Source organism: Macaca thibetana, chromosome 12, assembly GCF_024542745.1.
Source record: "Macaca thibetana thibetana isolate TM-01 chromosome 12, ASM2454274v1, whole genome shotgun sequence".
Lineage (NCBI taxonomy): Eukaryota > Metazoa > Chordata > Mammalia > Primates > Cercopithecidae > Macaca > Macaca thibetana.
Window position 1 is genome coordinate 124,782,904 of NC_065589.1, and position 27,496 is coordinate 124,810,399.

At 46.9% G+C, this 27,496-nt stretch overlaps 1 protein-coding gene across 2 annotated transcripts in view; it reads right to left on the bottom strand.

Moving 5' to 3' along the window:
- Positions 1-6,768: 6,768 nt before the first annotated feature.
- LOC126933065 (cytochrome P450 27C1) overlaps positions 6,769-27,496 on the bottom strand; it is a 33,675-nt gene continuing 12,947 nt past the window's right edge. Inside the window, exons 2-8 of one of the 2 annotated variants that reach the window (XM_050752558.1) lie at positions 24,658-24,857; positions 22,427-22,636; positions 20,336-20,499; positions 16,262-16,428; positions 14,723-14,801; positions 14,028-14,231; positions 6,769-7,746 (exon numbers count right to left, since the gene is read on the bottom strand). In XM_050752558.1, the coding sequence (XP_050608515.1) occupies positions 7,630-7,746; positions 14,028-14,231; positions 14,723-14,801; positions 16,262-16,428; positions 20,336-20,499; positions 22,427-22,636; positions 24,658-24,835 (1,119 nt within the window). In that variant the 5' untranslated portion in view covers positions 24,836-24,857 and the 3' untranslated portion in view covers positions 6,769-7,629. The remainder of the gene's footprint in view (positions 7,747-14,027; positions 14,232-14,722; positions 14,802-16,261; positions 16,429-20,335; positions 20,500-22,426; positions 22,637-24,657; positions 24,858-27,496) is intronic. The other variant, XM_050752557.1, reaches the window with a different exon arrangement.

Consider the following 27,496-nt stretch of genomic DNA (forward strand, 5'->3'; position numbering starts at 1 on the left):
GTTGAGAAATAATAAGAAAATAACAGTTCCAAGCTGTTAACACCCCTGGGGTGTCTGGCAAGAGCAAATCCAAAGATCCTTTGAGGAACATACCCCCAGTCTGGGCTGCACATGTTCTACAAGTAAAGTTCCACCAACAGGGACACACGCCCCAAAACCACAAAGCAAATGAGAAACAAGCCATGGGTAGCAACAGTGCAAGCAACAGTGAGCCAAAGAACTCAACTCCTGAGAACTCCAAACAACAGAACACACAGAGGTAGATTATAAAATAAGCATGCTTATAATCATTCAATAAAAGGAGTCAAGGGATGATACAGGAGCAAGACATTGTTAAGATAAGGACCAGGCTTGTTTGAAAATGAACCAAATGGTGTTTATAGAATGGAAAACAACAATTATTGAAATGATGGACATGTTTAGTAGCAGATTAAATATAGCTGAAAAGAACAATAGTGAACTGGAAACTAGATTGAAGAAATTTCCCAGAATGCCACTCAAGAGACACAAATAGGTGAAAAGTTTGAAAGAAAAGATAAGAATCATAGAATGAAGAAAGAAGATCCAGTTTCAGTTCACTAGAAACTCCTGAATGAGTAAATGAAGACAACGGAAAAAAGCAATACTCAAGGAAATAATGGCTGAGAATTTTCCAGAATTGATGAAGGGCATGCATCTTCTAATTCAGGGAGGTTTTTTTATGAGCTGTAAGTAAAATAAATAAAAGTAATGAAATAACAGAACTTCAAGACCAAGAGCAAGGGCAGCAAGAAGGAAATGGTAAATTGCCTACAGAGTGAGAATAGAATGACCTCAGGCTTCTCAATAGCAATAACCAAAGTCTAAAGACAACAGAATAATATCTTCAAAGTGCTGTGAGAAAATAACCACTAACATAGAGTTCTATACTCAACTAAATTATTTTAGAATGAGGGTAACCTCTGACCTCTAGATCTAACTACAAATATGCAGGGAAAACAGGGGATAGAAGAACATGCTAAATGACACCATAGGAACGAGATCAGCAACATTCAGATTCTGGGAAATTCTGCAGGATAAACAATTCAGTTTCTTCAAGAAATAAACTGCAAGAAAAAATTTTAATAGAGACACAGGAAGAGAGAGAGGGAGGGAGAACCTTAAAAGATATTTAAGAGACAAATCAGTCCATCTCAAGGAATAAACATTATTTGAATAGATTCAAACTACTTAAAAATTTATATTTATGAGACTATGAAAATTTGAATGCTGATTGGATATTTGATAATTATAATGCACAGTTGATAAATTTTTAGCTATTTTTATGGTATTATGGGGTTTTTTTTAAAGAATCCATATGTTTTAGAGGTATATATTGAACTCTTAATAAATGTCATGTTGTGTTTTGTGGTGTTTGCTTCAAAATAAACTAGTAGATGGAGATATCAATGAAACTAGATTGGCAATGAGGTGTTAAACATTTTTGAGGTTGGATACATGGTGATTCATTATTCTATTTTTGTGGTTGTTTGAAGTTTTCCTCTGTATCAGTATAATAAAAATAATAGTAGTTATAATAAAAGAAAGTGTTAGTTAGAAAGACTTCTTCCAAGAATATGGGTAAGTAAATGGTGCTATATCAATATCAAGAAATATTGTGAAGAGTTAAAATTAAAGAAGCAGATTCACTTGTAGCAACATGAATAAATCACTTAAAACAATGATGGGGGAGCAACTTTTGGAATGATACAGCATGACACTATTTATATTGCAAAAAAAAATAAAAGTTCAGAACCCTCGGAGAAGTCAAGCCCCGAGACTGAGTCACACTGCCTGTTTGCAATTCTGCTGCTTATAGTATCACTCTCTCTTCATTGTTCTTGTTCTGTAAATGACTAGGAAAAGCCAGTGACCAGACCTCCCATTTCCAGTCACTGATCTTTGGTGGGGAGAGGGTGGGACACAAGGGAGTTGGTGGGAGGGTTTTAGGTTCTGCCCCGGAGGAGCACTTGGAGGGGCCTAGCTCCCAGGCAGAAGTGGCCCCTGGATGCCCAAGGCTGACGGGCAGTCATAAGCTGCCTGGAGAAGAGGCACTGCCTGTTTCTTGGTAAGTCTGGTTGGAGGCTCCTTGTTTAGGAAAACCCCTGAGAAAGAACCCCCAGAAGGGAGGGTCTGTTTTGCATCAGTGTCTGCCCAGGCTGAAGAGGCTCAGGCCAGGTCTCCGAGGCATCAGTCAAGCGGCTCCTGTCCCACCCCAACTCTTCTTCCACCCCCAGCTCCAAACCAGAGGAGCCTGAGAGCCTAGGGTGAGAGTGGGGTAGGGCAAGCCAGGAAACAGAGAGGTCAACAGCACCCAGCCCTGCCGGCATCCAGCCTCTGCCGCCCTGAGCTGAGGGAGGAGAGATGCTCAGCTTTAAGCGAAGATTTTTACACTGGACTGGATGTTTTCGTTATTAAATGAGAGTGTGGCAGTGGCTAAAAGTCACTGGAGAAGTTTTTCTTTCCAGGAAGTGACCTAAGATGTATTGAGGCTGGGCATGGTGGCTCACGCATGTAATCCCAGCACTTTGGGAGGCAAAGGTGGGCGGACTACATGAGATCAGGAGTTCGAGACCAGCCTGGCCAACATGGTAAAAACCCTGTCTCTACTAAAAATACAAAAATTTAGCTGGGCTTGGTGGCACACACCTTTAATTCCAGCTATGTGGGGAGGCTAAGGCAGGAGAATCACTGGAACCCGGGAGACAGAGGCTGCAGTGAGCCAAGATGGTGCTGCTGTGTTCCACCCTGGGCCACAGAATGAGACTCTGTCTCAAAAAAAGAAAAAAAAAAAAAATATTGTAAATGGCCGAAGTCTTCATCGGAGGTGGAGGAGGGAGGGGCTGGAAATGACACACAAGTGTGCAGGGACCCCAAGGGAAAGAGGACACACAGGACAGAGGATGCGCGGCCCAGTGACTGGCGATGCTGGACACACAGGACAGAGGACGTGCAGCCCAGCGACTGGCGATGCTGGCCAGTGGATGCCTGGGGCTGCCAGCTCAGCAGTCCCCATGCTTTTGTCAGAGCACCTGTCCATCCCAGGCCAAGCCCCTCAGGAGAGCCGCAGAAACGTGAGCCAGGAGCTGAGGAGGCCCCAGGTCCTCAGGCAAGGTTCCTGGATGGCCCTGGCTGATGCTTAGCTGGTCTGCTGGTCCTTCTGTTTGACAAATGCCCAGTGTCCCTCTGATTAGTTCCTTTTTACTTTTACCTAAATGGCTCTGCTGTTTCTGTGCTAGTCCCCCACCTTTCTGATGGGCATGCCTGCCTCATCCAGGAAGGGGCTGTGGAGCCGCCTCACGCTGGCATTTGCTTGTGCTGGGCCCTATGGCTCACTCATGACCCCTGGCCAGCTTCCGAGACCTGGCCAGCAGCTGAGCCCTTTCATTTGCCCAGCATTCTTTAAAATGGAGGTTGAAAACCTTCAGGCAGGGAGTGCCCCCATGGGCCCCACCACCGCCCGCTGTCACACCCTGTGGTCTGACCCACTTAAGCCCCTGCTGGGACCACAGGGTCCTGCTTCTCCTTTCCTTCCTGCTGTCTGACTTGTCCTGTCTTTCCTTCTCAGCTGCAAAGGCTACCTGAGCCCCAGCAGGTCCCCCAAACCCTAGCACAACCCATGTACTATTGCAGTGTGTTAAGTCGATCTTTTTTTTTTTTTCTTTGTATTTTTAGCAGAGACGAGGTTTCGCCTCTTTAGCCAGGATGGTCTTGACCTCCTGACCTCGTGATCCACCTGCCTCAGCCACCCAAAGTGCTGGGATTACAGGCGTGAGCCACTGCGCCCAGCCTAAGTCAATCATTTCTAACACTTTTTTTTTTTTTTTTAAGAGATGGGGGTCTCACTTTGTCACCCAGGCTGGAGTACTATGCTGTGATCACGGCTCTCTGCAGCCTCAAGCAACTCTCCCACCTCAACCTCCTCAGTAGCTGGGACTACAGGCATGCATCACATCTGGCTAATTTTTAAATTTTTTTTGTAGAAACAGAGACTCACCTTGTTGCCCAGGGTGCTCTCAAACTCCTAACCTCCAACGATCTTCCCACCTCCACCTCCCCAAGTGGCTCATACCTCCCCACATGGCTCATACCTCCCCAAGTGGCTCATACCACACCCAGCCTCCAACACTATTGAAAGGGAAGGTAGAGCTCTCCGCAGAGCCTAATTTACAATCAGTTGTGCTGGTAATAGTGAATAGTAATGAAAAAGGAATGCATGATGATATTATTGATCAGTCTTTTGTTTCTGAAGGCATCTTTTATTATGGAAATGGTCACACGTACACAAAGTAGAGAGCACAGTGCCATGAGCCTCGCTCACCACCCTGCTCCCACAGTTAGCAGCATCTGCCTAACCTTGGGTCATTTCTTCCTCCCGCAGCCTCCCCACCTCCCCCCACACACATTACCCACCCCCTGCAGCAAGCTGGGTTATTTTAAAGCAAATCCAAGATGCTATAACATTTCAGCCATAAACATTTATATCTTTAAGAGATATCTCCAAGAGATAAGATCTCTTTTTTTAAACGTAACTACCATTATCACACCAAAAAAAATTAACAGTAATTCCCAAATATCATCAAATACACACAGTCAGCGTTCACATTTCCCCAAATTGCTCTCTCTTTTTTCATGGATTGGAAGAATCGATATTTTTGGTTTTTATTTGATTTTTAAAAATTATCTCGTAAATGTCTTTTTAACAAGTGGTTTATTTGAATCTGATTCAAACGAAGTCCAGCATTGTACTTGCTTAATATGTCTCCTATATTGCTTCATCTGTAACAGTTCTTCCCTCCCCTTGGTTTTTTTGTTTTTTGTTTTAGATATGGAGTTTCGCTCTTGTTACCCAGGCTGGAGTGCAGTGGTGTGATCTAAGCTCATCGCAACCTCCGCCACCCAGGTTCAAATGATTCTCCTGCCTCAGCCTCCCAAGTAGCTGGAATTACAGGAGCCTGCCACCATGCCTGGCTAATTTCTGTATTTTTAGTAAAGATGGGGTTTCACCATGTTGGCCAGGCTGGTCTCAAACCCCTGACCTCAGGTTATCCGCCCGCTTTGGCCTCCCAAAGTGCTAGGATTACAGGCATGAGCCACCTCGCTCGGCCCCTCCTCTTGTTTTTTGCCTGTCACATATTTGTTTTGTTGGAAACCCGAGACATTGGTCCTATAAAACTCACTTTATTCTGGATTTTGCTGACTGCATCCCCATGGGGTTTGCTTATTTGTTTGTTTGAGATGGAGTCTTGCTCTGTCACCCAGGCTGGAGTGTAGTGGCGGGTCACGGCTCACTGCAGGCTCAACCTCCCAGACTTAAGCAATCCTCCAGCCTCAGCCTCCCAAATAGCTAGGACTACAGGCATGCACCACCACACGCAGCTAAGTTTTTTGATTTTTAGTAGACAAGATCTCACTATGTTGCCCAAGCTTGTCTCAAACTCCTGGCCTCAAGCAATCCTCCCACCTCAACCTCTCCAAAGTGCTGGAATTACAGGTGTGAGCCACCACGCCCAGCCCCCTATGGAGTTTTGACATCTCCTTGTATACCACGTCTCCTATAAACCAGTAGTGAACCTAGAAACTTGTCCAGCTAAATCTCCATTTCCTTGGCACGGATGCTTCCTGGGTGGCACCCTGCACTTCCTGCTACATCACACCAGGAGGCCCCCATGTCTGGCTCTGGCTGCTTCCCTTCCTGTTCAGTGAGACTGAGCAGCGGGTGCAGGTGCTACCCCCAGCCCACACTTTGCTATTCACCCTGTGCTGATCCCCAGGCAGAGACACTTCACTAGAGGGTCACACTGTGTATATATCCGGGGAATAAGAGGTCACTTCAAATCGCTTATTCTCAATATTTTAAATTTCAGTCTCAAACAGAATGCAATTTCGTCTAGTTTATAAAACTTAATATACATATACTGCCACCTCAAAGTAATCAATCCAACACTTGGCCAGTTAATATGACCTAATTTCACATTTACCTGTACACTTACAGTATCCATACTAGAGTGATTCTGCTATCATGCAGATTTCAACTTTATTATATACTTTAACAAAAATGGTATGTGAAATGGATATTATGTCTATTTACTTAAGGGTTATTTTGGAATGACTTACTAAATGGTAAAAGAAAACCTACATGGCCTATATTAGTAGGAAAGTCATTTTTGGAGAAGGATTATGTAAAAGGACTTACGGAATTGGGAATGAGCTGTTTCAGGCATGACGACAAGGCAAGAGCATCAGGAAATTACGGTGTTTCCTCTTAGCAACCACTGAGCAGCAGGAAAGGCAACAGAACTCAGCAGGACCCAGCACTCCTGGAGCCACGGCTTCCCTGAGAGCCTGGCACAGGCCCACAGCTGGGTCAGGGTTCTCGTGTGGATATTTAAAACAACAGCGTCAAGATAAAACTATTGTCGTATCTGTAGCGTCTCTATTTGTGTATTTATTTTTCCTTGAAATAAAAATGTTCTAAAGTTACATTGTTTTCCATGCTGCCTGTTGTATTACCTCTCACAACTTACGCAACAAAATTTTACGTAGTCATATTTCCAGTTCTTATACGTCTGCTCTACTCCGTATTTCGATTTGGTTAGAAAATCTGATTATTCTTGATTTCACCAGGAGCTTTCTTTTTTATTTCTTCCAAATAAAAACTAATAGTCAACTTCATCAGGCATTATGACTGGAAAATTAAGCACTCGCGGAGAGAAAAGTAAGAATACAGTCATTTTATTTTATTATTTTATTTTTGAGAGAGGGTCTCACTCTCTGCCCGGGCTGAAGTGCAGTGGTGCCATCATAGATAGCTCACTGCAGACTCAACCTCCTGAGCTCAAACGATCCTCCTGCCTCAGTCTCCCGAGTAACTAGGACCATAGGTGTGCACCACCATGCCTGGCTAATTTTTGTATTTTTGGTAGAGACAGGGTTTCACCATGTTGCCCAGGCTGGTCTCGAACTTCTGGCTCACACAATCCTCCCACCTTGACCTCCCAACGTGCTGGGATTACAGGCATGAGCCACCGCACCCAGCCAGCCCTTTTAAGTTTGAGCCCTTTAACAGGATCTAAATCTGGTGCTTAGGATAAAATGTTGCCTCTGGTGCTTTCTTCCCAAAATTACAGTATTACGGAGGCATTCTTAATGTTCCCTCTTCAAATCAGAAACAGTAAGTTGAAATTGCCTTCAACTTACTGTTGATGGCAATTCGAGCCCAGATGCCAGTATTAGAGAACATATATTGAAGAACTGAATATATAAGTAAACCACCATTTCCCTATACAAGTAAATGCATAGGATACTGCCAGTCATTAAATATTGAGTCTAGCACAATGTATGAAGCATAAAAATTCAGTGCCACTGGTTTTTAAACAGCTGTTTCCCCGAGAGAAAGGGCAACTTCTGGCCTGCACCAGTAAAATAGCAACCTTTTTTCATTACTTTGCATAAAGATTTGTAAGTGTCCCAGGACCTGGGAAGCCAGTCTATAACCAGACGGCCCCCAGCGACTTCGCTTTCCTTCTCCACGGTGATCAGCCACACACAGACAGCCACTGTGTGTCGGCGAGCTGGTCTGCTACGTCAGCCCAGGTTTAAAATCCAGGCTTACTTTCGGTTAACGAATCGTACATGGATGGGCCCCCCTGGCGTCAGGAGCCCGTGGGTTTTTGCGTGAACGGCTTTAGTCTGAGAAGATGTTTTGATCTCAAAATGTTGAAGCAACTAAGAAGAGAAAGAGAGAGAAGGGGTCAGAATTGGAACAGCAGAAAATTCTCAGTGCTCCCTGAATGCTTTTACTCTTCCTGTGGCGGCACCGGGCTGCAGAGAGCCCAGGCAAGGAGCACCCACATCCAGCTTTTGGAGGCTACAGAACCTCTGGGTGAGCGGGAAGCCCGCTGTTTGGAAACAGAATTCATGTCCACTGAGCAGCTGTGCAGCCATGGGACAGAGATACAGGCAGATGCTCAGATGACTTAAGTTTCATTTGCCATTTCAAATTCGAACTCTGTTGCTTCCACTGCAGGTCTAGATGAAGAAGGCGTCAAAGGAGCAGGGGGAAATGCAGAACAAAGAGAAATTCCCGGTTTCCTGCTGGTTCTGAATCTGCAGCCACTTCAGACCCGGCCAGAAACAGAGGCGGAGAGAGCTGAATCCTCCAAAAGACTTCATCGTGCTAACATCCTGAATTTAAATATTCTTGGTTCGTACCTTTGATTCCATTTCTCATTTCTACAGTTCAAAAGCAGAACCAGCCCTGCCTCCCAGGATAAAACTGGAACGTACCTACATGGTGAGTTTGAAAGAACACCAAAGTATCCATCACCCTAAAGCGATTATCTCCCCCACCGGCCGGGCAGGGCTTGATGTTCAAAGTCAGCCCTGGGCTTAGGAATACAGGTAACCTGCTCTAAAGACTTCTGTCCACAGACAGGCTCCTGGGGGGAGGGGGCCTTGCTTTCAGCCCATTTGGACAGGGCAGGGGGCAGATGAGCTGGTGACACCATAGTCTCCTACTCCTACTTAAGACCCAGGCAGTCCCCACCCTGCCCTTCCTCTCTCTCCAGTTTTGTCTCCCAGGCAAAGAAGCTGCAGCCAGGATGGGCTAGGGCTCCAGGCTGGAGTACCATGGTGTGATCACGGCTCTCTGCAGCCTCAGCCTCCTGGGCTCAAGTGATCCTCCCACCTTAGCCTCCTCAGTAGCTGGGACTACAGGCATGCATCACATCTGGCTAATTTTTTTACTTTTTTGTAGAAACAGAGACTCGTTTTGTTGCCCAGGTTGCTCCCGAACTCCTAACCTCCAACGATCTTCCCACCTCCGCCTCCCCAAGGGCTGGGATTATAGGTGTGAGCCACCACGCCCGGCCTCTAACACTATTAGAAGGGGACGACGTAGAGCTCTCCGCAGAGCCTAATTTACAATCAGTTGTGCTGGTAATAGTGAATAGTGATGAAAAAGGAAAGAATGATGAGATTGTTGATCTTGGTTCGTACCTTTGATTCCATTTCTCATTTCTATAGTTCAAAAGCAGAAGCAGACCTGCCTCCCAGGGTAAAACTGGAATGTACCTGCACGGTGAGTTTGAAAGAATACCAAAGTATCCATCGCCCTAAAGCGACCATCTCTTTAAGATAATCTCTTTAAGATATCTCTTTTAAGATAATTAAGAGTCAGGCAGGGCACCAGGGCTCAAGGGTCAAGGCTTGCAATGGGGACACAGGCGTAACTCACGCCTTCGTCACTATTAAAGAAATGAGCTGAACAGCATGTCTTCAGGCAGCTCCATCACGTGCTGGCATCTGGGTGAATCAGCCTAAACACCAACCTCTGACCCCTCGCGCTGACCTCTCAGAAACGCCTGCTCATTCCCGTGTGGTAGAGGGAAGACTCACATGTGGGTCTCCTAACATCAAGGCCAACGTGCCACACAGTATTTTTTCTTTTCTGAGTGGTTTGTTTGTTGAAAAAATTAAAACTATGCAGGAGACAAAAGACAAAAAACACTGCTCCCCCTGACCCGCCCCCACCACATCCAGTTTCCAGTTCCGAGGGAGTTGGGGTGGATCTTCCAAACATGCTCCTGTTCCATCAAGTATCTTCCTCCTCATTTTAAGGGAACATATGAATATCACACCATGAAAGCTGTCCCCTTCCTTCCCAGTAGCCTTCAGGCATGTTCCCTGTACTGTTGAGGCGGACGCCATTTATTTGGTTAAGAAAGGCCCCCCTGTTGGGAATTGAACAATGAGAACACATGGACACAGAGAGGGGAACATCACACACCGGGGCCTGTCAGGGGGTGGAGGGAAGAGGAGGGAGAGCATTAGCACAAATACCTAATGCATCGGGGGCTTAAAACCTAGAGGACAGGTTGATGGGTGCAGCAAACCACCATGGCACATGCATACCTATGTAACAAACCTGCACGTTCTGCACATGTATCCCAGAACTTAAAGAAAAATTTTTAAAAAAAGAAAAGAAAAGAAAAGAAAAGAAAGGCCCCACTGTTGCTCCTGTGCTAAGAGACTTTCTTCATTAATTGGGGTTGAGTTTTATCCATTATCTTTTGGGACGCTCGTGTAATTTTTCTCCTTATTGTGGTGAATTCTACTGACAGATTTTCTCTAGGCAGACCATCCTTGCATTCCTGAATACACCTGATGGGTGAAGATGCCTTTCTATTTTATACATTCAGCCTGCCAACTGTTCATTTTGCATATTTTTCATCTTCAATGATTAATCAGTCAGGCTGGCCTGTAGTTTTTATCTTCCATATCATCCTTTCCAGGTTTGAATGTCAAGGTTATGCAAGTCTCACAAAACGAGACTTCCTTTTTCTATTCTCTACTTATATAAGACGATGATTACCTGTTCCCTGAAGTTCTGATAAAACTTGTCAATAATCCTGTCTAGGTTCAGGACATTTTAGGGGTAAATCTTTTTACCACTGACTCATTTCTTTGATCTGTTCTCACTGATTGGATATCTTAGGTCTGTTCTCTTTCATTTGAGTCCATTTGGATGACTTATATTTTTTCTAGCAAATAGTATGCTTTATCTAAGTCTTCAAATTCATTGGCAAAAAACTGTTAGAGGTATTTTCTTGATTAAAAAAAAAATCATCTCCTGCCTATACGGTTGTGCCTCCCTGCTCATTCCTCGCACTATTTGTGCCTTCTCTTTTTTAATCCTTTTTCTTTTTCTTTTTTATTTTCGAGACAGAGTCTTACTCTGTCACCCAGGCTGGAGTGCAGTGGCGTGATCTCGGCTCACTGCAACCTCCGCCTTCTGGGTTCAAGCAATTCTCCTGCCTCAGCCTCCCAAGTAGCTGTGATTACAGGCACCCTCCCCCGGGCCCGGCTAATGTTTGTATTTTTAGTAGAGATGGGATTTCACCATATTGGTCAGGCTGGTCTCGAACTCCTGACCTCATGATCTGCCCACCTCGGCCTCCCAAACTGCTGGGATTACAGGCGTGAGCCATGTGCCTGGCTTTTTTCTTAACAATTAAAAAATCATGGACCAGGCATGCTGGCTCACACCTGTAATCCCAGCACTTTGGGAGGCTGAGGCGGTGGATCACTTGAGGTCAGGAGTTTGAGACCAGCCTGGCCAACATGGTGAAACTCCGTCTCTACTAAAGATATAAAAAATTAGCTGGGCATGGTGGCAGGTGCCTGTAATCCCAGCTACTCCAGAGGCTGAGGCAGGAGAATCGCTTGAACCCAGGAGGCAGAGTTGCAGTGACCCAAGATTGTGCTACTGCACTCCAGCCTGGGCGACAGGGCGAGACTCTGTCAAAAAAAAAAAAAAAATCATGGGCCAGGCACGGTGGCTAACACCTGTAATCCCAGCACCTTGGGAGGCTGAGATGGTGGATCACTGGAGGTCAGGAGTTTGAGACCAGCCTGGCCAACATGGTGAATCCCCATCTCTACTAAAAATACAAAAATTAGCTGGGCATGGTGGCAGGCACCTGTAACCCCAGCTACTCCAGAGGCTGAGGCAGGAGAATCGTTTGAACCCAGGAGGCAGAGTTGCAGTGACCCAAGATTGCGCTACTGCACTCCAGCCTGGGCGACAGGGCGAGACTCCGTCAAAAAAAAAAAAAATCATGGAGTTTGAGACCAGCCTGGCCAACATGGTGAGTCCCCATCTCTACTAAAAATACAAAAATTAGCTGGGCATGGTGATGGGCACCTATAATCTCAGCTACTCCAGAGGCTGAGGCAGGAGAATTGCATGAACCCAGGAGGTGGAGGTTGCGGTGAGCCGATTGCGCCACTGCACTCCAGCCTGATGACAGAGCAATACTCAAAAAAACAAACAAACAAACAAACAAAAAACCCATGATGCTCCCTTTCTATACTTGCCCAGGTAGAAATGAGGGCTTTTTAAGCAAAAGCTTTAGCAGGTATATCCATATGTTAACAGCAGCAAACAAGACCCCATCACGAGCTCCAAACACCATTTCACCGCTGGCCTCTTGCTCAGGTGTCTACCCTGGTTCTTCAGGCAGCCAGAGCTTGGAGGTAACAAGCCTTCCCTCCCAACTCACCGATGCCCTTTTGGAGGGCGCAGTGGCTGCAGGAGGCACAGCAGCATTTTAGGGAGCCGAGACCTTCCTGAAAACACTCCCCACAGCAGACTTAGTGCGGGGCTCAGAGGATGAGAATAGCTTCCACTTCTTGGGCACAGACTCTGTGCGTGGACTGTTTTTCCTCCTCACACACCTATCAGGCAGGGGTTTGGCCCCTTTTGTAAATGAACTGTGACAGGCTCAGTTCAGGTGGCTGAGAAAACTGCCAAGGTCCCGGAGCCAGCAAGTGGCAGAACTGAGGGTGAAGCCGGTTTGCCCTGAGCTCCCCTATACACCGAGCTGCCGCTCACATGCTTCCAGGGACAGGGGCAGGGGCCACATCCACAGCAAGGTGGGATGGCCACTTGGTCCCCCCAGCCCCACCCCAGCAGAGCCTTGTGAGCCACCTGTGCCTCCAGAACCAGCTCTGAGCCAGTGGGGGTTCTCCCCACACCTCGTTCTGTGCCTCCTCTCTGGGCAGTAGACCCTTACCTTCTCCAGCTCCGGTGCCCACCCTAAGCCTGACCATCGAGAATCCCTCTCCCCCTCCTCCAGTCAACCAGGCTTCCCTGGTCCCTTACTGTCCCTTCTGCCCAACTCTGGGCTCCCAGTGAGCCGGGAGGAGGCACCTGTATGACTTGTAGGGAAAAAGTCGAGACACCTGGATCCCACCCTGCACCTGCCACTGTGGGACTTGGCAACTGGCTGTTGCTCTCTAAGCCTCGGTTTCCTCATCAGTAAAATGGGGAGATGAGGTCACCAGGCACTCCCCACGTTCTCCCAATGCTCAGGCAACGATGGAGCCCCCAAACCTCGGGCCAGGGTTTCCCGTCGCTGAAAACAGTCTTCTCCAACTTGCAGCAGAGGCTAACGGGTGGAATTTTCTCCGCCATTGACTTTTCTTTTATAAAATCTCCTTCAGGTGTTACTTAGTTCCTGCTACAGCCTGAACCCAGATACGGTGAAAACCCAGAATTACGTATCTTCACGTGTGAGGTGTTCTCTAACGACACCCAGGGCTTCTGATGTTTCGCAACCTAAGAAGCTCGAGAACCAGTGCTCCGTGTAAATGGTTGGCTCGGTTAAACAAAGGAGACCAGCAAGAGGGCCACTGTGCCTTTCCCGGGGGGCCTGCTGCTGAGGGTGCCTGAGACGCCAGCTCCTAACTGCAGACCCGGCCACTAGAGGTGGAGGTGGGGTCCCCAAACCCCATAGGGCCTCGCGTAGACCTCCAGCGTTTCTCAGATTGTAGCCATGCACCACACCACCGTCATCGGCGGCAGCAGTGGATGCCCCACCCCTAACCCACCAAACCCGCGACTCTGCAGGCGGGGCTAGGAGTCTGCCTTGTAAGGCCCTCCCTGCTGGCTTTATGCTCCCTAGCGTTTGAAGACCACTCATTTGACCCCCGCTCCCCTCTCTCCCAACCTGCTGTGTGATGGCAGGAGAGCTGGGCTCTGGGCCCCCGACACCCCCAGTGACACACACCCCATCCAAATCTTCAGGCTGTGGCCTGTCGTCCACCCACACGATTCCAAGGAAGGAGTGAAGCAAGGCAGGAGGCCATGGGGTTGAAGTGGCTGCCATGGTTGGGGGGCAGGGTGGGCACGGGAGATGGGGAGTCATTTTCAAGGGATTTCATGCAGAGCTCTTGTTTTTGGATAGGGTCTCACTCTGTCGCCCACGCTGGAGTGCTGTGGTGTGATCAAGGGTCACTGCAGCCTTGAACTCCTAGGTTCAAGTGAGCCTCCCGCCTCAGCCTCCTGAGTAGCTGGGACCACAGGCGTGAGCCACAATGCCTGACAGCTCTTGCTCTTAAGTTTCCAAAACCGTGTTTTCTTTTTAACCTGGAAGTCTTTATCCAGTTGAGCCCAGTAGAAAGAGGCCGAACCCAAAGGCCAACGTTTGGCCTCCACGCCCTACCTGGATCACGACGAGGTGAATCTCCAGTTCTGCGATCCTCCGCCCTATGCAGCTGCGAACCCCATGACCAAAGGGGATGGATCCAAAATTGTCAACTCTGTCTAAGTCTCCTTTCCGCAGCCAGCGCTCAGGCCGGAACTCCTTGGCCCGAGGGAAGTTCTCATCCTGGTACGATGTGGCATAGTGGCAAAGGGCCAGCTGGGTCTGAGGAAATCAGGGATGACACAGAAAGGATAAGGAGCAGAATCACACGAGAGCAGGGCAGGGCCCAGAGCCCTAGCAGGACAGTCTCCCGGGATGCTCCCTCCCGGGGGCCGCCTGGGTCCACTCACACCCAGGATGGCAGCAGCTCCCTCCCTTCCCTCTCCACAGTGCACACCAAATGTCACTGCAACCACTGACAAGAACATCAAGCCCTGCAGACTCTCCGCAGTGACTGGCTACTTCCACACGGCCCGGGGAGCAGGCCAAGGAGCATGGGCGGCCTTGCTGGTAAGCAGTAAGTTTCCAGAACTTTGAGATCACATCATTCCCCTCCTTTCTCCCAACACCCCATCTTCATCTTAAAATACATGCAAAAGAAAAGGAAACCTATTGATCTCTGCTTAGGGACAAAGACTCTCTGAAGGTAGAGGCAGATTCCAATTCAGCCCCAACCCGCAAGGCCTGGCCAACCCCTATGTCCCCAAACTCACGCCTTTCGGAATCAGATACCCGCCAATAACCAGGTCTTCCTGGGTGACCCGGCCGTTCCCTGGCAGCACTGGAAACAGCCTGCAGAAGAGCCAGCGGGGACAGGAACGATGTGGTGACTTTCACAATATTTTATTGAACATTCAGAACCTCAGATATATTCCCATTTCCATTAAAAATTCTTAAAAAGTAACACATGATACTTTTTCAACTGAAACATTTTGCAAGGACCTTCGCGGCTTCTTTGCTGTCTTGCTTTGCCAGCAAGTATTCTGAGGAATGTGGAAAAGATTCCCAAAGCAAAACGTTTGCAAAACACAAAGCCAAGTCTTTCACATGCCATTGTGTTCCCAGAAGGGAAAATTCCAGGTTTCTAATATTTTATGTGACCATGGGACCACTTTATCAAGGAATAGTTCATAGGACTTAAGGCCCCATGAAATGCATTTGGAGAAACGGCATTTCAGCCATCAGGTTATCTCAGAAAACACTGAATAAAACTTTAATTAATAAATACCAAAAACCCCACAGCCAGCTCCTGTTTTGTTTTGTTTTTTTTAATTTTGAGATTGAACAGCATGCTCTATAGGTTGAGGGTCATTATCAAGTCAGCTTTGAAAGAATTCTTTAGTACATACTGCAGAAAACAAGCTTTGCTCTTTGTCACAGCACTTCCTCACAGAGGATGCTGTGTTTTGGGGAAGGGATGTCATCTGTCCCTAATCCCACCTCCTACCCAAACCATCCCCTCAACCCAGGACAGCCCACATCCCTCCGGCTTTCCCCTTTGTCAGGAAAGCCCTGTCTGGGAGCAAATGAGCCTCAGTGGGTGGCTTCTCAACCCAGATGAGGACATTCGCATAAGAACCATGAGGTTTGTACCCAGGTCTGGAAATCAGCAGAACGCCCAAACTGTTTTCCTGACATATCGATCTTGTTTAGTGTTATCTTCAGAGGAACAAAGTCAAAGGCCGTTGACCCAGGCATATGTTGGGAAACCCCCGATAAGCCAATTGGCTAAAGCAGTGACAATATTCAATGACTGCTCCAAAAATCTTTTTTTTTTTAAACAGTCTCGCTCTGTTGCCCAGGCTAGAGTGCAGTGGTGCAATCTCGGCTCTATCACCTGGCTTCAAGTGATTCTCTTGCCCCAGCCTCCCAAGTAGCTGAGACTACAGGCACCCACCCCCACACCTGGCTAATTTTTGTATTTTTAGTAGAGACGCAGTTTCACCATGTTGGCCAGGCTGCTCTTGAACTCCTGACCTCAGGTGATCTGCCTTGGCCTCCCAAAGTGCTGGGATTACAGGTGTGAGCCACTGTGCCCAGCCCAAAGATATTTACAGAGAACAAGGATGATGTCGACCCATAAAACAGAATGGTCTTTCTGCTATTCTGACAAGAGCAGAGGAAAAATAACAGTCACGAACATCCTCATCCTAAACAAGTCAGTCATGGAAGGCAGCTGGAGAACTTGTTATGATAGAGAACCAGGGACGTAAGGGACACAGTTTGTTGATAGATTCTGGCGAGCCTTTTACCTCAGGGTTTCCTTAAGGAGAGCTCTGACCAGCGGGACCTTGGGGACATCAGCTGCAGTTGGAACATGCCTTTCCCCTAAATTCTTGACGATCTCCCGGTACACCGTCTGCTGCACCTCTGGGTGCCTTGCCAGGAGGTACACCGTCCAGGACAAGGTGAAGGACGTCTAAGGAGAGAAAGCGGCAGACACAGGCAGGCAGTGAGTAACACCAGGACCGAAACAGACGCACTGGCAGGTATGAAGTCCCCTGGGAATACACACAGCTGCAAAGTCAAACTCATCCAGTTCCATATAGCACTTAATGTCTTACTGAAATGAAAGACTGTTTCCTTAATTCATGGCAAAAATAATAATAATAATAACCGAACATATTTGGCAAGTGACATGGACTCTATGATTCGTATGCTCCTGTCATGAAAAACCACAGGAAACATGATCCTGGAGCTTTTTTAATCACTGAAGAGCAGTATGTCAGGGACACTGTGGAGCCTGGAGGATCTGCTGGGACTTCGTGTGACCTTCTTTGCAGGGCTTACTCGCTGTGTGCCAGAAAGGGCCTCAGGCTGCCCCCCAGCATCCCCAGGCCCAGGAAGCTGGGCCCAGCCCACTCTGGCTGCCCTAATCTAGATATTGGAGTGCACAGGGGATCACTAGTTAGCCATCGTGTCCTGCCTTCATCAAGGAAGGTCCACACAGAGCAAGTCAATAGCTTGTCTATACAAAGCAGTGTGTCTTTTTTTTTTTTTTTTCAGAGTCTCGCTCTGTTGCTCAGGTTGGAGTGCAGTGGTGCGATCTGGGCTCACTGCAAGCTCCGCCTCCTGGGTTCCCACCATTCTCTTGCCTCAGCCTCCTGAGTAGCTGGGACTACAGGCGCCCGCCACCACGCCCACCCAGCTAATTTTGTATTTTTTAGTAGAGATGCGGTTTCACCGTGTTGGTCAGGCTGGTCTCAGACTCCTGACCTTGTGATCTGCCCACCTCAGCCTCTCAAAGTGCTGGGACTACAGGCGTGAGCCATGGCGCCTGGCCAGCCATGTCATTTTTTATACCTCTCCTCAAACCTTTCTACTTATTGAAAATCATTGTTTTATTCTCGTAGGTCCCAAGATTTTCACTAAAATCAATAGTATCATCTATGGGGCTACATTTCACTCTCTTGTAAACAAGGAAATGCCACAGTATAAAGGCCTTTCTCTTTCACCAAAAAAAAAAAAAAAAAAAAAAAAAAAACCTAATTTAAGCAGGCAATATTGATATCATTTTCTTGTAGAAGATATCACGTGTTTTGGAGGGCAGGCCACTTGTATATATAATAGAATGTGCAAGCTCTTATAAATTATAAAAGATTAGTTAGATGCTTCCTATCAAGGGAATAGAAAATTTCTATTAAAATCACATTTTTACGGAAAAAATGTGGTATATCCATACAATGGAATACTACTCGGTAATAAAAAAGAATGAGTTACTGTTATATGCCACTACATGGATGAATCTGAGTCATTCTTCTGAGTTCAGGAAGCCAGATGCAAAAGACAGCATACCATATGACTCCATTTTCATCAATGTTTAGAAAAATGTGGCAGTGGTTTCATAAATGATTCCATCTGTCAACAATCTGTATTGCATTAGGCAGTTTAAATGGAGTTGACTGTGCATAAATTATGCTGCAATAAAATCATACTAATTTTTAAAAATCAGTATGAAGTTGTAAGAATTTGTCCCCTGGCTTCTATTGCAGGATGCTAAACGGAACAGCTTCCTTCTGAATGCCACCTCATTGTGATGTTCTTAGTTACCACCAGGGGGCAGGAGGCACAAGCTCAGCGACCAGGCCATTCATTCATTTCTTCACCTTTCAAGCGGTGTCTCAATTTGAGCAAATCCACACCATCACATTCACATATTTAATTAGAATCTTCATTGATTGTATCATTTAGTTTGCATTGAATTCATATACTTTTTGTTTTATTGTTGCACAAGATCCAAAAGAATAAGGAGTTTATGCTGTGTGTGTGTTTTTGTTTTGTTTCGTTTTTTGCTTTTACATGCTTAAGTGACATCATAATAATAAGAAGAAAGCTTTAAGGCTTCTTCGTCCCTTTAAGATGGAGGTCTGTGCAGGGAGTGCCTTATTCAAGGCCGGGAAGCACCTGCGCAAAGGAAAAGCTTTCAGATGATGAGCTTGGTTGTTTAGTTTTGCCACCTGTTAATGAAGTCAACGACTCCTACCTTAGAGGAAGCTGTGAGACAGGCAGGGTGTGCATGGAATGCTTTGGAAACAGCGAAGCGTCACACAATCTAAATTCTCACTTTCCACCCGGCCACCAGAAGCACCCCAGCCCGCAGCTTCCCCAGTTTCCGGCCAGAAATTTCATTATCTTCCACCTACTGAAAGCATCAGCCTAGCTCCTCCCCGTTTTGCCACTTCCTTTTACCAAATTTTACAACTGCTCTGCACCTGTACCTACATGGGGATCATTTTCACACATATCCTATTAATTGTATCATATACATGTGTTTTTGAAAGGAACTTGGCTCCTTATCCCCCCTGGACCATGCCACTCCCATCCAGCCAAGAAACCCATGTTAACTACCTAGTGTGTTCCCTCCACGCCCTGCTCTGTGTTCACGCAGCCACGGACAGATGTGCACATGCACACAGCTGGGAGGGGGCGGTGCCGCTGCGTCTTACTCACAGGACACGGTATACCCGCTGGTCTGCCTCTTCCTTTCCCATGGGATAGCCTGTGGGATGCCCCCAGGTTAATGGGCAGTGCTCTGTTCTCATTCTGATATGGACCCTCCCTGGTTCCAGTGTATCATTGATCTGCCACACTACTGGGCTGCATTCACAGGGAATTTGTTGATACACACACACACACACACACACACACACACACACACTCTCTCTCTCTCTCTCTCTCTCTCATCAACCAAACTGCTTAAGTTTACTTTCTTCACACTCTCTTTAGCAGGTTTTGGTTTTGAAGTTATGTTGGCTTTATATAACAAATTGAGGGGTGAATGAAATGAATTCTTGGCTTTATGAAATAAATTCCACGGCCTGGAATATTTCAAATGATAACTAATAAGGTTTTTAATGTCCATACCCTCTTCATTTGTGAAATTATGAAACAATGACAAAATGTTAGGAATGACTTGTAAACTGTAAACATTTATTATAATTTTGTGTGTGTGATGTGGCATTTTGGTTACGCTTTTCACAGAAATCATTATGCACCTTACATTTAATATATAATCATGCATCGTATAGGGATGTTTTGGTCAATGATGGACCCAATATACAACGGTGGTCCCATAAGATTATAATCCCACATTTGTACTGTAGCTTGCCAGTGTTTGAGTATGTTTGGATACACACATACTTACCACTGTGTTCCAGCTGCCCACAGTATTCAGTGCAGTAACATGCTGTACAGTTGTGTAGCCTAGGAGAAATAGGCTCGACCATGCAGCCTAGGTGTCTGGTAGGCTACCATCTAGGTTTGTGTAAATACACTCTAAGATGTTCACGCACTGACAGGACCACCCAACAACGCATTTCTCAGAACAAATCTGCATCATTAAGTGATGCGTGACTACTGACGCAGAGTTTTCTCCTCCTGGAGCCCCTCAGCAGTGCAGCAGGCCTAGTACAAACATGAACAGTGTGCTAAACAAATCTGCCTTAAAAGCAGACAACAGCCAGTCACAGTGGCTCATGCCTGTAATCCCAGCACTTTGGGAGGCCGAGGCAGGTGGGTCACCTGAGGCCAGGCGTTCGAGACAGCCTGGCCAACATGGTGAAACCCCCATTGCTACTAAAAATACAAAAAATTAACTGGGGATGGTGGCAGGCACCTGTAATCCGAGTTACTCTGGAGGCTGAGGCAGGAGAATCACTTGAACCTGAGAGACCGAGTTTGCAGTGAGCCGAGACCGTGCCATTGCACTCCAGCCTGGATACAGTAAAACTCCATCCTCCCCCGCAAAAAAAGTAGACAACGTCTGCGAGATGGTGAGGAAGGGGTTATCGTGTGTTGCTTGCTGAGAACCAGGACCCCAGACTCACCGTGTCGACGCCGGCCAGCAGCATCTCAGTCACGTTGGCATAGATCTCCTGTAGCGTCAGCGCCTGGCTAAGGAAGAGGTATGTGAGGAGTCCCCCGCTCGCCCTCCGGCCTCGGTCCGTGTGGTACTGTATGTCCCTCAACTTGTTGTCAACATGAATTTGGCCTGTTTGAAAACAGTATTTCTTTTGAAAGGAGTTTGGGTTGACAATCATCTTTTCAGTCTCAATGCCCTCTGTCCTCCCAGTAGCTTAACTAAACCAGGGGCAGATGACAGAGGGTGAGGAAACCCAACTTATCTAATGTCAACCTGGGAGTTTCACTCATACACTTGCTTATGTAAATGAATGAAAAGTTAAAAGACAAGCTAAACATATCTTTCTTTTTAAAAATAAGCTGTAGGCCGGGCGCGGTGGCTCAAGCCTGTAATCCCAGCACTTTGGGAGGCCGAGGCAGGCGGATCACAAGGTCAGGAGATCGAGACCACAGTGAAACCCCGTCTCTACTAAAAATACAAAAAAATTAGCCGGGTGCGGTGGCGGGCGCCTGTAGTCCCAGCTACTCAGGAGGCTGAGGCAGGAGAATGGCGGGAACCCAGGAGGCGGAGCTTGCAGTGAGCCGAGATCGCGCCACTGCACTCCAGCCTGGGCAACAGCGTGAGACTCCGTCTCAAAAAAAAAAAATAAATAAAATAAAAAAAAAATAAAAATAAAAATAAAAATAAGCTGTAAGATATTTGCAAATGTTTGCTTTACTAATCCAATAGCCAAATATATTATTTATATAATATAAGTAACAAAAACGCAAACTCTTTTATTTTTATCTACCACATTTTCAGAAGAGAAAATGAATGGAGGGGAAAAGGCCATGCATTATTATCTGGGATGTTACCGTGCAGCACAGACTTCAGGGCTTATATATTCAAATAAATGTTGTTGTTGTTTTTTCCTTAAGACAGAGTCTTGCTCTGTGGCCCAGGCTGGAGTGCAGTGGCATGATCTTGGCTCTCTGCAACCTCTGCCTCCCAGGTTCAAGCAATTCTCCTGCCTCAGCCTCCTGAGTAGCTGGGATTACAGGCACACACCACCACGCCCAGTTAATTTTTGTATTTTTAGTAGAGATGCAGTTTCGCCATGTTGTCCAGGCTGGTCTTGAATTACTAACCTCAGGTGATCCTCCTGCCTCAGCCTCCCAAACTGCTGGGATTACAGGCATGAGCCACTGTGCCCAGCCTAAATATTGATCTTGAAAAGACACCATGAAACACTTTCTTCAGTGTTAGCATTGCTCTAGAACATTGTTCTAAGCATTTTGAAAATAATTTCTTGCTTTCTGGAAATGCTTTTATAGTAAAAATTTTAGTCACATAAGAAAACAAATCTCTTTGTAATCTCACCTTGGATTGGAACAAAAATTGTAACGTTCAAATAAATGTGCATGGGCCTGAAACTCTACAGTTTAAGCACTGACCAATTTACTTGGAGTAAAGACATCATCTTGCATGGACATTTACTTGTACATGTCCCTGCTAGCATGCCTGTTAAAATAAAAATTATTTTAAAATGAAAAACCTGATCAAGTGGCCTGTAGTCACAACCCACATGCTTTTTACTTCTTTGAAAAACAAATCCGTGGCCAGGCACAGTGGCTCACTTGTAATCCCAGCACTTTGGGAGGTCAAGGTGGGTGATCACCTGAGGTCAGGAATTCAAGACCAGCCTGGCCAACATGGTAAAACTCCGGTTCTACTAAAAACACAAAATAATTAGCCAGGCACGGTGGTGGGCGCCTGTAATCCCAGCTACTCGGGAGGCCGAGGTATGATAATCGCTTGAACCTAGGAGGCGGAGGTTGCAGTGAGCCGAGATCACACCACTGCACTCCAGCATGGGCGACAGAGCAAGACTCCATCTCAAAACAAAACAAAACAAAACAAAACAAAAACAAATCCAAAAGTTATGGGTCCAAAAACCAACACATGACTACATCTAGGCATCCCCTGCTATGGTCACCCGTTGTCTGGATGAGAGTTAGACACACGACACGGCAGGTCAACCTGCTTCTGCAAAAGGTGCTCTCAATTCTTCTCTTACTGAATTTGAAGAGTCCATCCCAGGACCTGCAGAATTCCCGCCAGGGCTTTGGGATGAAGGGGCGAAGCCATCTGGGGATGGCGCCTGCATACATGGAGGTCTTGAACATGCTAAACATGAGCTCCAGGGCCTCGATGTATTCCACAGTCAGCTGTGGTATGCTGTTTTCCAGGCAGCCCAAACGACTCTCATAAAGGATGGTGGCCACTCCTAGACAGGAAAGAGAATGTGAAAACCCTCTTCTAGATTATTTACCATACCAACAGGCAATGTTGGGCCATAAATGCAACAACTTTCAAACGTGGTCCAAATGTCCCACATGAGACGTCGTCACTCTGAGGATTCCTCTGCGTCCTGAGCTGCAGGGTGCTGGCATTTAGGGCTGACAGGTGGCGCTGTTGCTGCTTCGTCTAAGGAGCCCCACAGCCCTGGGAGGCACAGGTGAAGCCCTCTGTCCGGCTCCGGAGGAAACTCAAAGACTCCCAGAGTTTCAGCAGCTTGGCTAAGGCTGCAGAGGAGGATCCTGGGACAGACCAGGGGCATGGTCTGAAATGATGAGCCCTAGGGAAGGGACAATCACTGAGCATGTCACTGCTCTCCCCTAACACCCTCCCCTCAGGAAGGAGGTGGCAAACCCCACAGGGCCTCTTCCTGCCCCACATGGCCACTGGGGATCGCCTTCCAGCCACCTGCCCAACTCGAGGAATTGAGAAGTGACTCCTCCTGGCCAAAACAGGAAGCCCAGGCCCGGAGAGCTAAACGCACAGTAGAAGTGGCCTGGATGAATCCGTGTTGGGCAGAGCTGTGAACCGTGTTTACCAATCACTTCTGGGACGATTTTATTATTAATTTTAGAGAAAATTAATATCAGAACTCTGCAAAGCTAACCTGAGTGAAGCTTGAAGTGAGGTAAGCTTTTTTAAAAAAAAGATGAGAAAGCTGATAGAAAGCCCTCCAAGATGCATTCTTTTTTTTTTTTACACAGAAATCACCATGTTAGACCAAGATGCTTTTTTTTTTTTTTTTTTTTTTGAGATGGAGTTTCACTCCTGTCACCCACACTGGAGTACAATTGGACGGTCTCGGCTCACTGCAACCTCTGCCTCTCAGGTTCAAGCAATTCTCCTGCCTCAGCCTCCCAAGTCCCTGGGATTACAGGTGCCCACCACAATGGCCCAGTTAATTTTTGTATTTTTAGTAGAGACAGGGTTTCACCATGTTGGCCAGGCTGGTCTCGAACTCCTGATCTCAGGTGATCCACCCGCCTCAGCCTCCCAAAGTGCTGGGATTACAGGTGTGAGCCACCATGCCCAGCCCCAAGATGCATTCTTAAGTAAAGAGAAAGCATGGTGCAGAACAGTATGTTTGGTGTACAACCATTTATTGTTTAAAAATAGAATATTCACACGCATTTTTCTGTATGTGCATAAACCATCTCTTGACACATACATGAGAGACTAGTGACCTTGCTGCCTTCAGGAAAGAGGGAGACTTTCACTGACCCCCTTTTGGTATTGCTATTTGAACAGGAATGTACCACCCATTCAATATGACTAAAAGCTAGAACGAGTTTGAAGTAGATGCCCTCTCAACTTTACTTCTTTTTAATAGGCTCAAACAAAATGTGTAGTAATTAGGAACATGGCTTCTTGAGTTTAAAAGACCTGAATTTGAAACTAACTTTCTGCCTCTAAAAAGAGGGATGGGGGTGTGGCATTGGGCAAGTTCTTTTTTAAGTCTCAGTTTCAGCTGGGCACGGTGGCTCACGCCTGTAATCCCAGCACTTTGGGAAGCCAAAGCGAGTGAATCACAAGGTCAGGAGTTCGAGAACAGCCTGGCCAACAAGGTGAAACACTGTCTCTACTAAAAATACAAAACATTAGCCAGGCGTGGTGGCAGGTGCCTGTAATCCCAGCTACTCAGGAGGCTAAGGCAAGAGAATCGCTTGAACCCAGGAGGCAGAGGTTGCAGTGAACCAAGACCATGCCATAGCACTCCAGCCCAGGCAACAGAGCAAGACTTTGTCTCAGGAAAAAAAAAAAAAAAAAAAATCTCAGTTTCCTCATTGGTCAACAGTGGTTCACACCAGGTTCACGTAGCACCGTGCAGGTGATACGCATGTATGTCCCAGACTTAGCACACTGCCTGGGACCTAGGTACCAAGATGACATCTGCGGGTTTGGGGCAAGCATCCACTCTTCCTTCCTTCCCACCTGCTGATTCCACCTCACCTTCCATTGAATATTTGAAGAAAAGGTCATTGACATTGGTCACGGTTTCTCCATCTTCTGCCTGGCTCCTGAGGAGGTAGATTCTTTTAATTAAGTCAGCAATAACTTGGTTGACTTCTCCAGAATAAATGGCCACATCTTTCGGTTTCAGAATTCTTTGTCTCAATACGCTTCTCATCTTGAGCCACTGTTCACCTTCCCTAGAAGAATCAAGTGAGTTTCAAATCATCTTACTTACACTGACATTCTGGGAAAGAATTCAAGGAACCTCTAGAAAAATTTTCAGCCATAAAGAATCAACAAGAGCTGCCAAACTGGAATTAAGACAGGAAAAACTTTTTGCTGGGGAGAGAGGAGTTAATAACTGCAGCCCTGGAGCCTGTTAGAGCTTCTTACACTCTTGCCTTTGAAGCAAACTTTAAGGAAAAAACTACCAGTGGTAAGTAATCATCTTTAGTAAAAGTAATACCACTTCCTTTAAAAAATCTTGAAATAGTATTGTAATAAGCAAATGAGACTGCTAATTAGCAAAAGAGAAAAATGGTATATATATATGTATGCATACATATGTATATATAAATGAAGTAAGTATTGATATTAAAAAAGAAAAAGAGGGCCAGGCATGGTGGCTCATGCCTGTAATCCCAGCACTTTGGGAGGCCGAGGTGGGCGGATCACCTGAGGTCAGGGAATCAAGACCAGCCTGGCCAACATGATGAAACCCCATCTCTACTAAAAATACAAAAATTTAGCTGGATGTGGTGGCGGACACCTGTAATCCCAGCTACTTGGGAGGCTGAGGCAGAAGAATCACTTGAACCCGGGAGGCAGAGGTCACGGCGAGCCGAGATCATGCCGTTGCACTCCAGCCTAGGCGACAGAGTGAGACTCCGTCTCAAAAATGAAAGAAAGAAAAGAGAGAGAGAGAGAGAGAAGAAAGAAAGAAAGAAAGAAAGAAAGAAAGAAAGAAAGAAAGAAAGAAAGAAAGAAAGAAAGAAAGAAAAGAAAGAAAGAAAGAGAAAGAAGGGAGGGAGGAAGGGAGGGAGGGAGGGAGGAAGGGAGGGAGGAAGGAAGGAAGGAAGGAAAGGAAGGAAGGAAGGAAGGAGGGAGGGAAGGAAAAAGGAAAGGAAGAGGAGAAGGACAGAAGGAAGGAAAGAGAGAGAAGAAAGAAAGAAAGAAAGAAAGAAAGAAAGAAAGAAAGAAAGAAAGAAAGAAAGAAAGAAAGAGGAAGGAAGAGAAGAAGGAGGAGAAGGGGAAGGAGAAGGAGAGAAGAAAGGAAGGAGAAAGAGAGAGAGAAAGGAAGGAAGGAGGGAAGGAGGGAGGGAGGAAGGAAGGAAAGAGAAAGAAAGAAAGAAAGAAAGAAAGAAAGAAAGAAAGAAAGAAAGAAAGAAAGAAAGAAAGAAAGAAAGAAAGAAAGAAAGAAAGAAAGAAAGAAAGAAAGAAAGAAAGAAAGAAAGAAAGAAAGAAAGAAAGAAAGAAAGAAAGAAAGAAAGAAAGAAAGAAAGAAAGAGAAAGAAAGGAAGGAAGGAAGGAAGGAAGGAAGGAAAGAAAAGAAAGAGAGAAAGAAAGAAAGGGGGAAAGATAGGAAGGAAGGAAGGAAGGAAGGAAAAGAGAGACTGCAGCTTGTTACCAGGGTGTGGGGCCTTGGGGCTCCTGGCTGCACTCGGAGGGCACTCAGGTAGTGGGCCCAGCACAGCCCTCCCAGTGAAGGCAGGACGCTGAAGGAATCCCTGGAGGTCTCAGGAGGGTTCTGCAGTTTCTCAGAGGGTGGTGACAGAACTGAGCCTCAAGTACCCACAAGCGTCACCCACACCTCCACACCTCTGCATGGCTTCCCTCCCACCCGTGCCCTGCTTCCCATTCCCAAGGAGACCGCTTGCACTCAAAGCCTGGCCTCCAGATGGGCTTTGGGGGACCCAAGCTAAGCCAGCCAGGCTCCTGGGCCTGGGCACTGCCCTTCCTTTGCTGTCCACCGTGCTGAGGTCACCAGCACCGCCTCACTCCATCTCAGCCGAAGAGGGGTCCGGGCACCCACACAGGCTCCTGAGCCCGCAGCTAACGGGGCAGACAGCAGAGAGATTCTGCCTCAGCCTTCGGGCCCCTCCCTCTAGGCCTGAACATCCAGGAGGAGCTGTTTAATTATCCCCTCAGGATGGAAATTGAGGGACCCTGGTGACATCCGGTCACGATTCTTACTTATCTTACTTGAGAAATTGGGGGCTGTATTTCTCCCCAATTTGTGTATAAGGACATAGATATGAAAAGAGCTGCAAACGGGAGCCCCACTCCACGGGGATTTGGACCGGGGCATCTGCACCTGGGCCTCCCTGCCTGGCCGCGGGCCATGATCTCTGGGAAGGCACAGAGGTGTTAGTGACGCTGGTTCAAAACGAATAATCACAGTCTGCTGAGCGACAGGAAAATCACCACGTGGCGACCAAGTCTGGAGGTTCTGAGCTCCCCGTCAAAGGGATTTTCCTGAAATAGTGGCTGACCACCTCCTTCCCCAGTGCACAGACAAGGGCGCTGTGAGCTTTGTCTGCCTGGGTTATCACCGAACGGACACCACAAAGCACTGCCTCCGAAGAGCTCTGCCCACCACCGAGCCAGCTTTTCCCCTCCTGGCTCCTGACGGGACAACTTGGCACGGAGGAGGAGCGAGAAAACCCAGCAGGGCTGCTGTGTCTGCGAGATCACACAAGCAGGCTGTCAGATATCAACCCATGGTAGGGGGTGGTTCTGGGCTTTTCTAAGAGCTGGATTTTAGGAACCAGCTTTGGAAGAGGGGGCCTCCCCCTGAGCTCTCCCTCCAGCCCCTGGCTCAGCCCGGGCGCACATA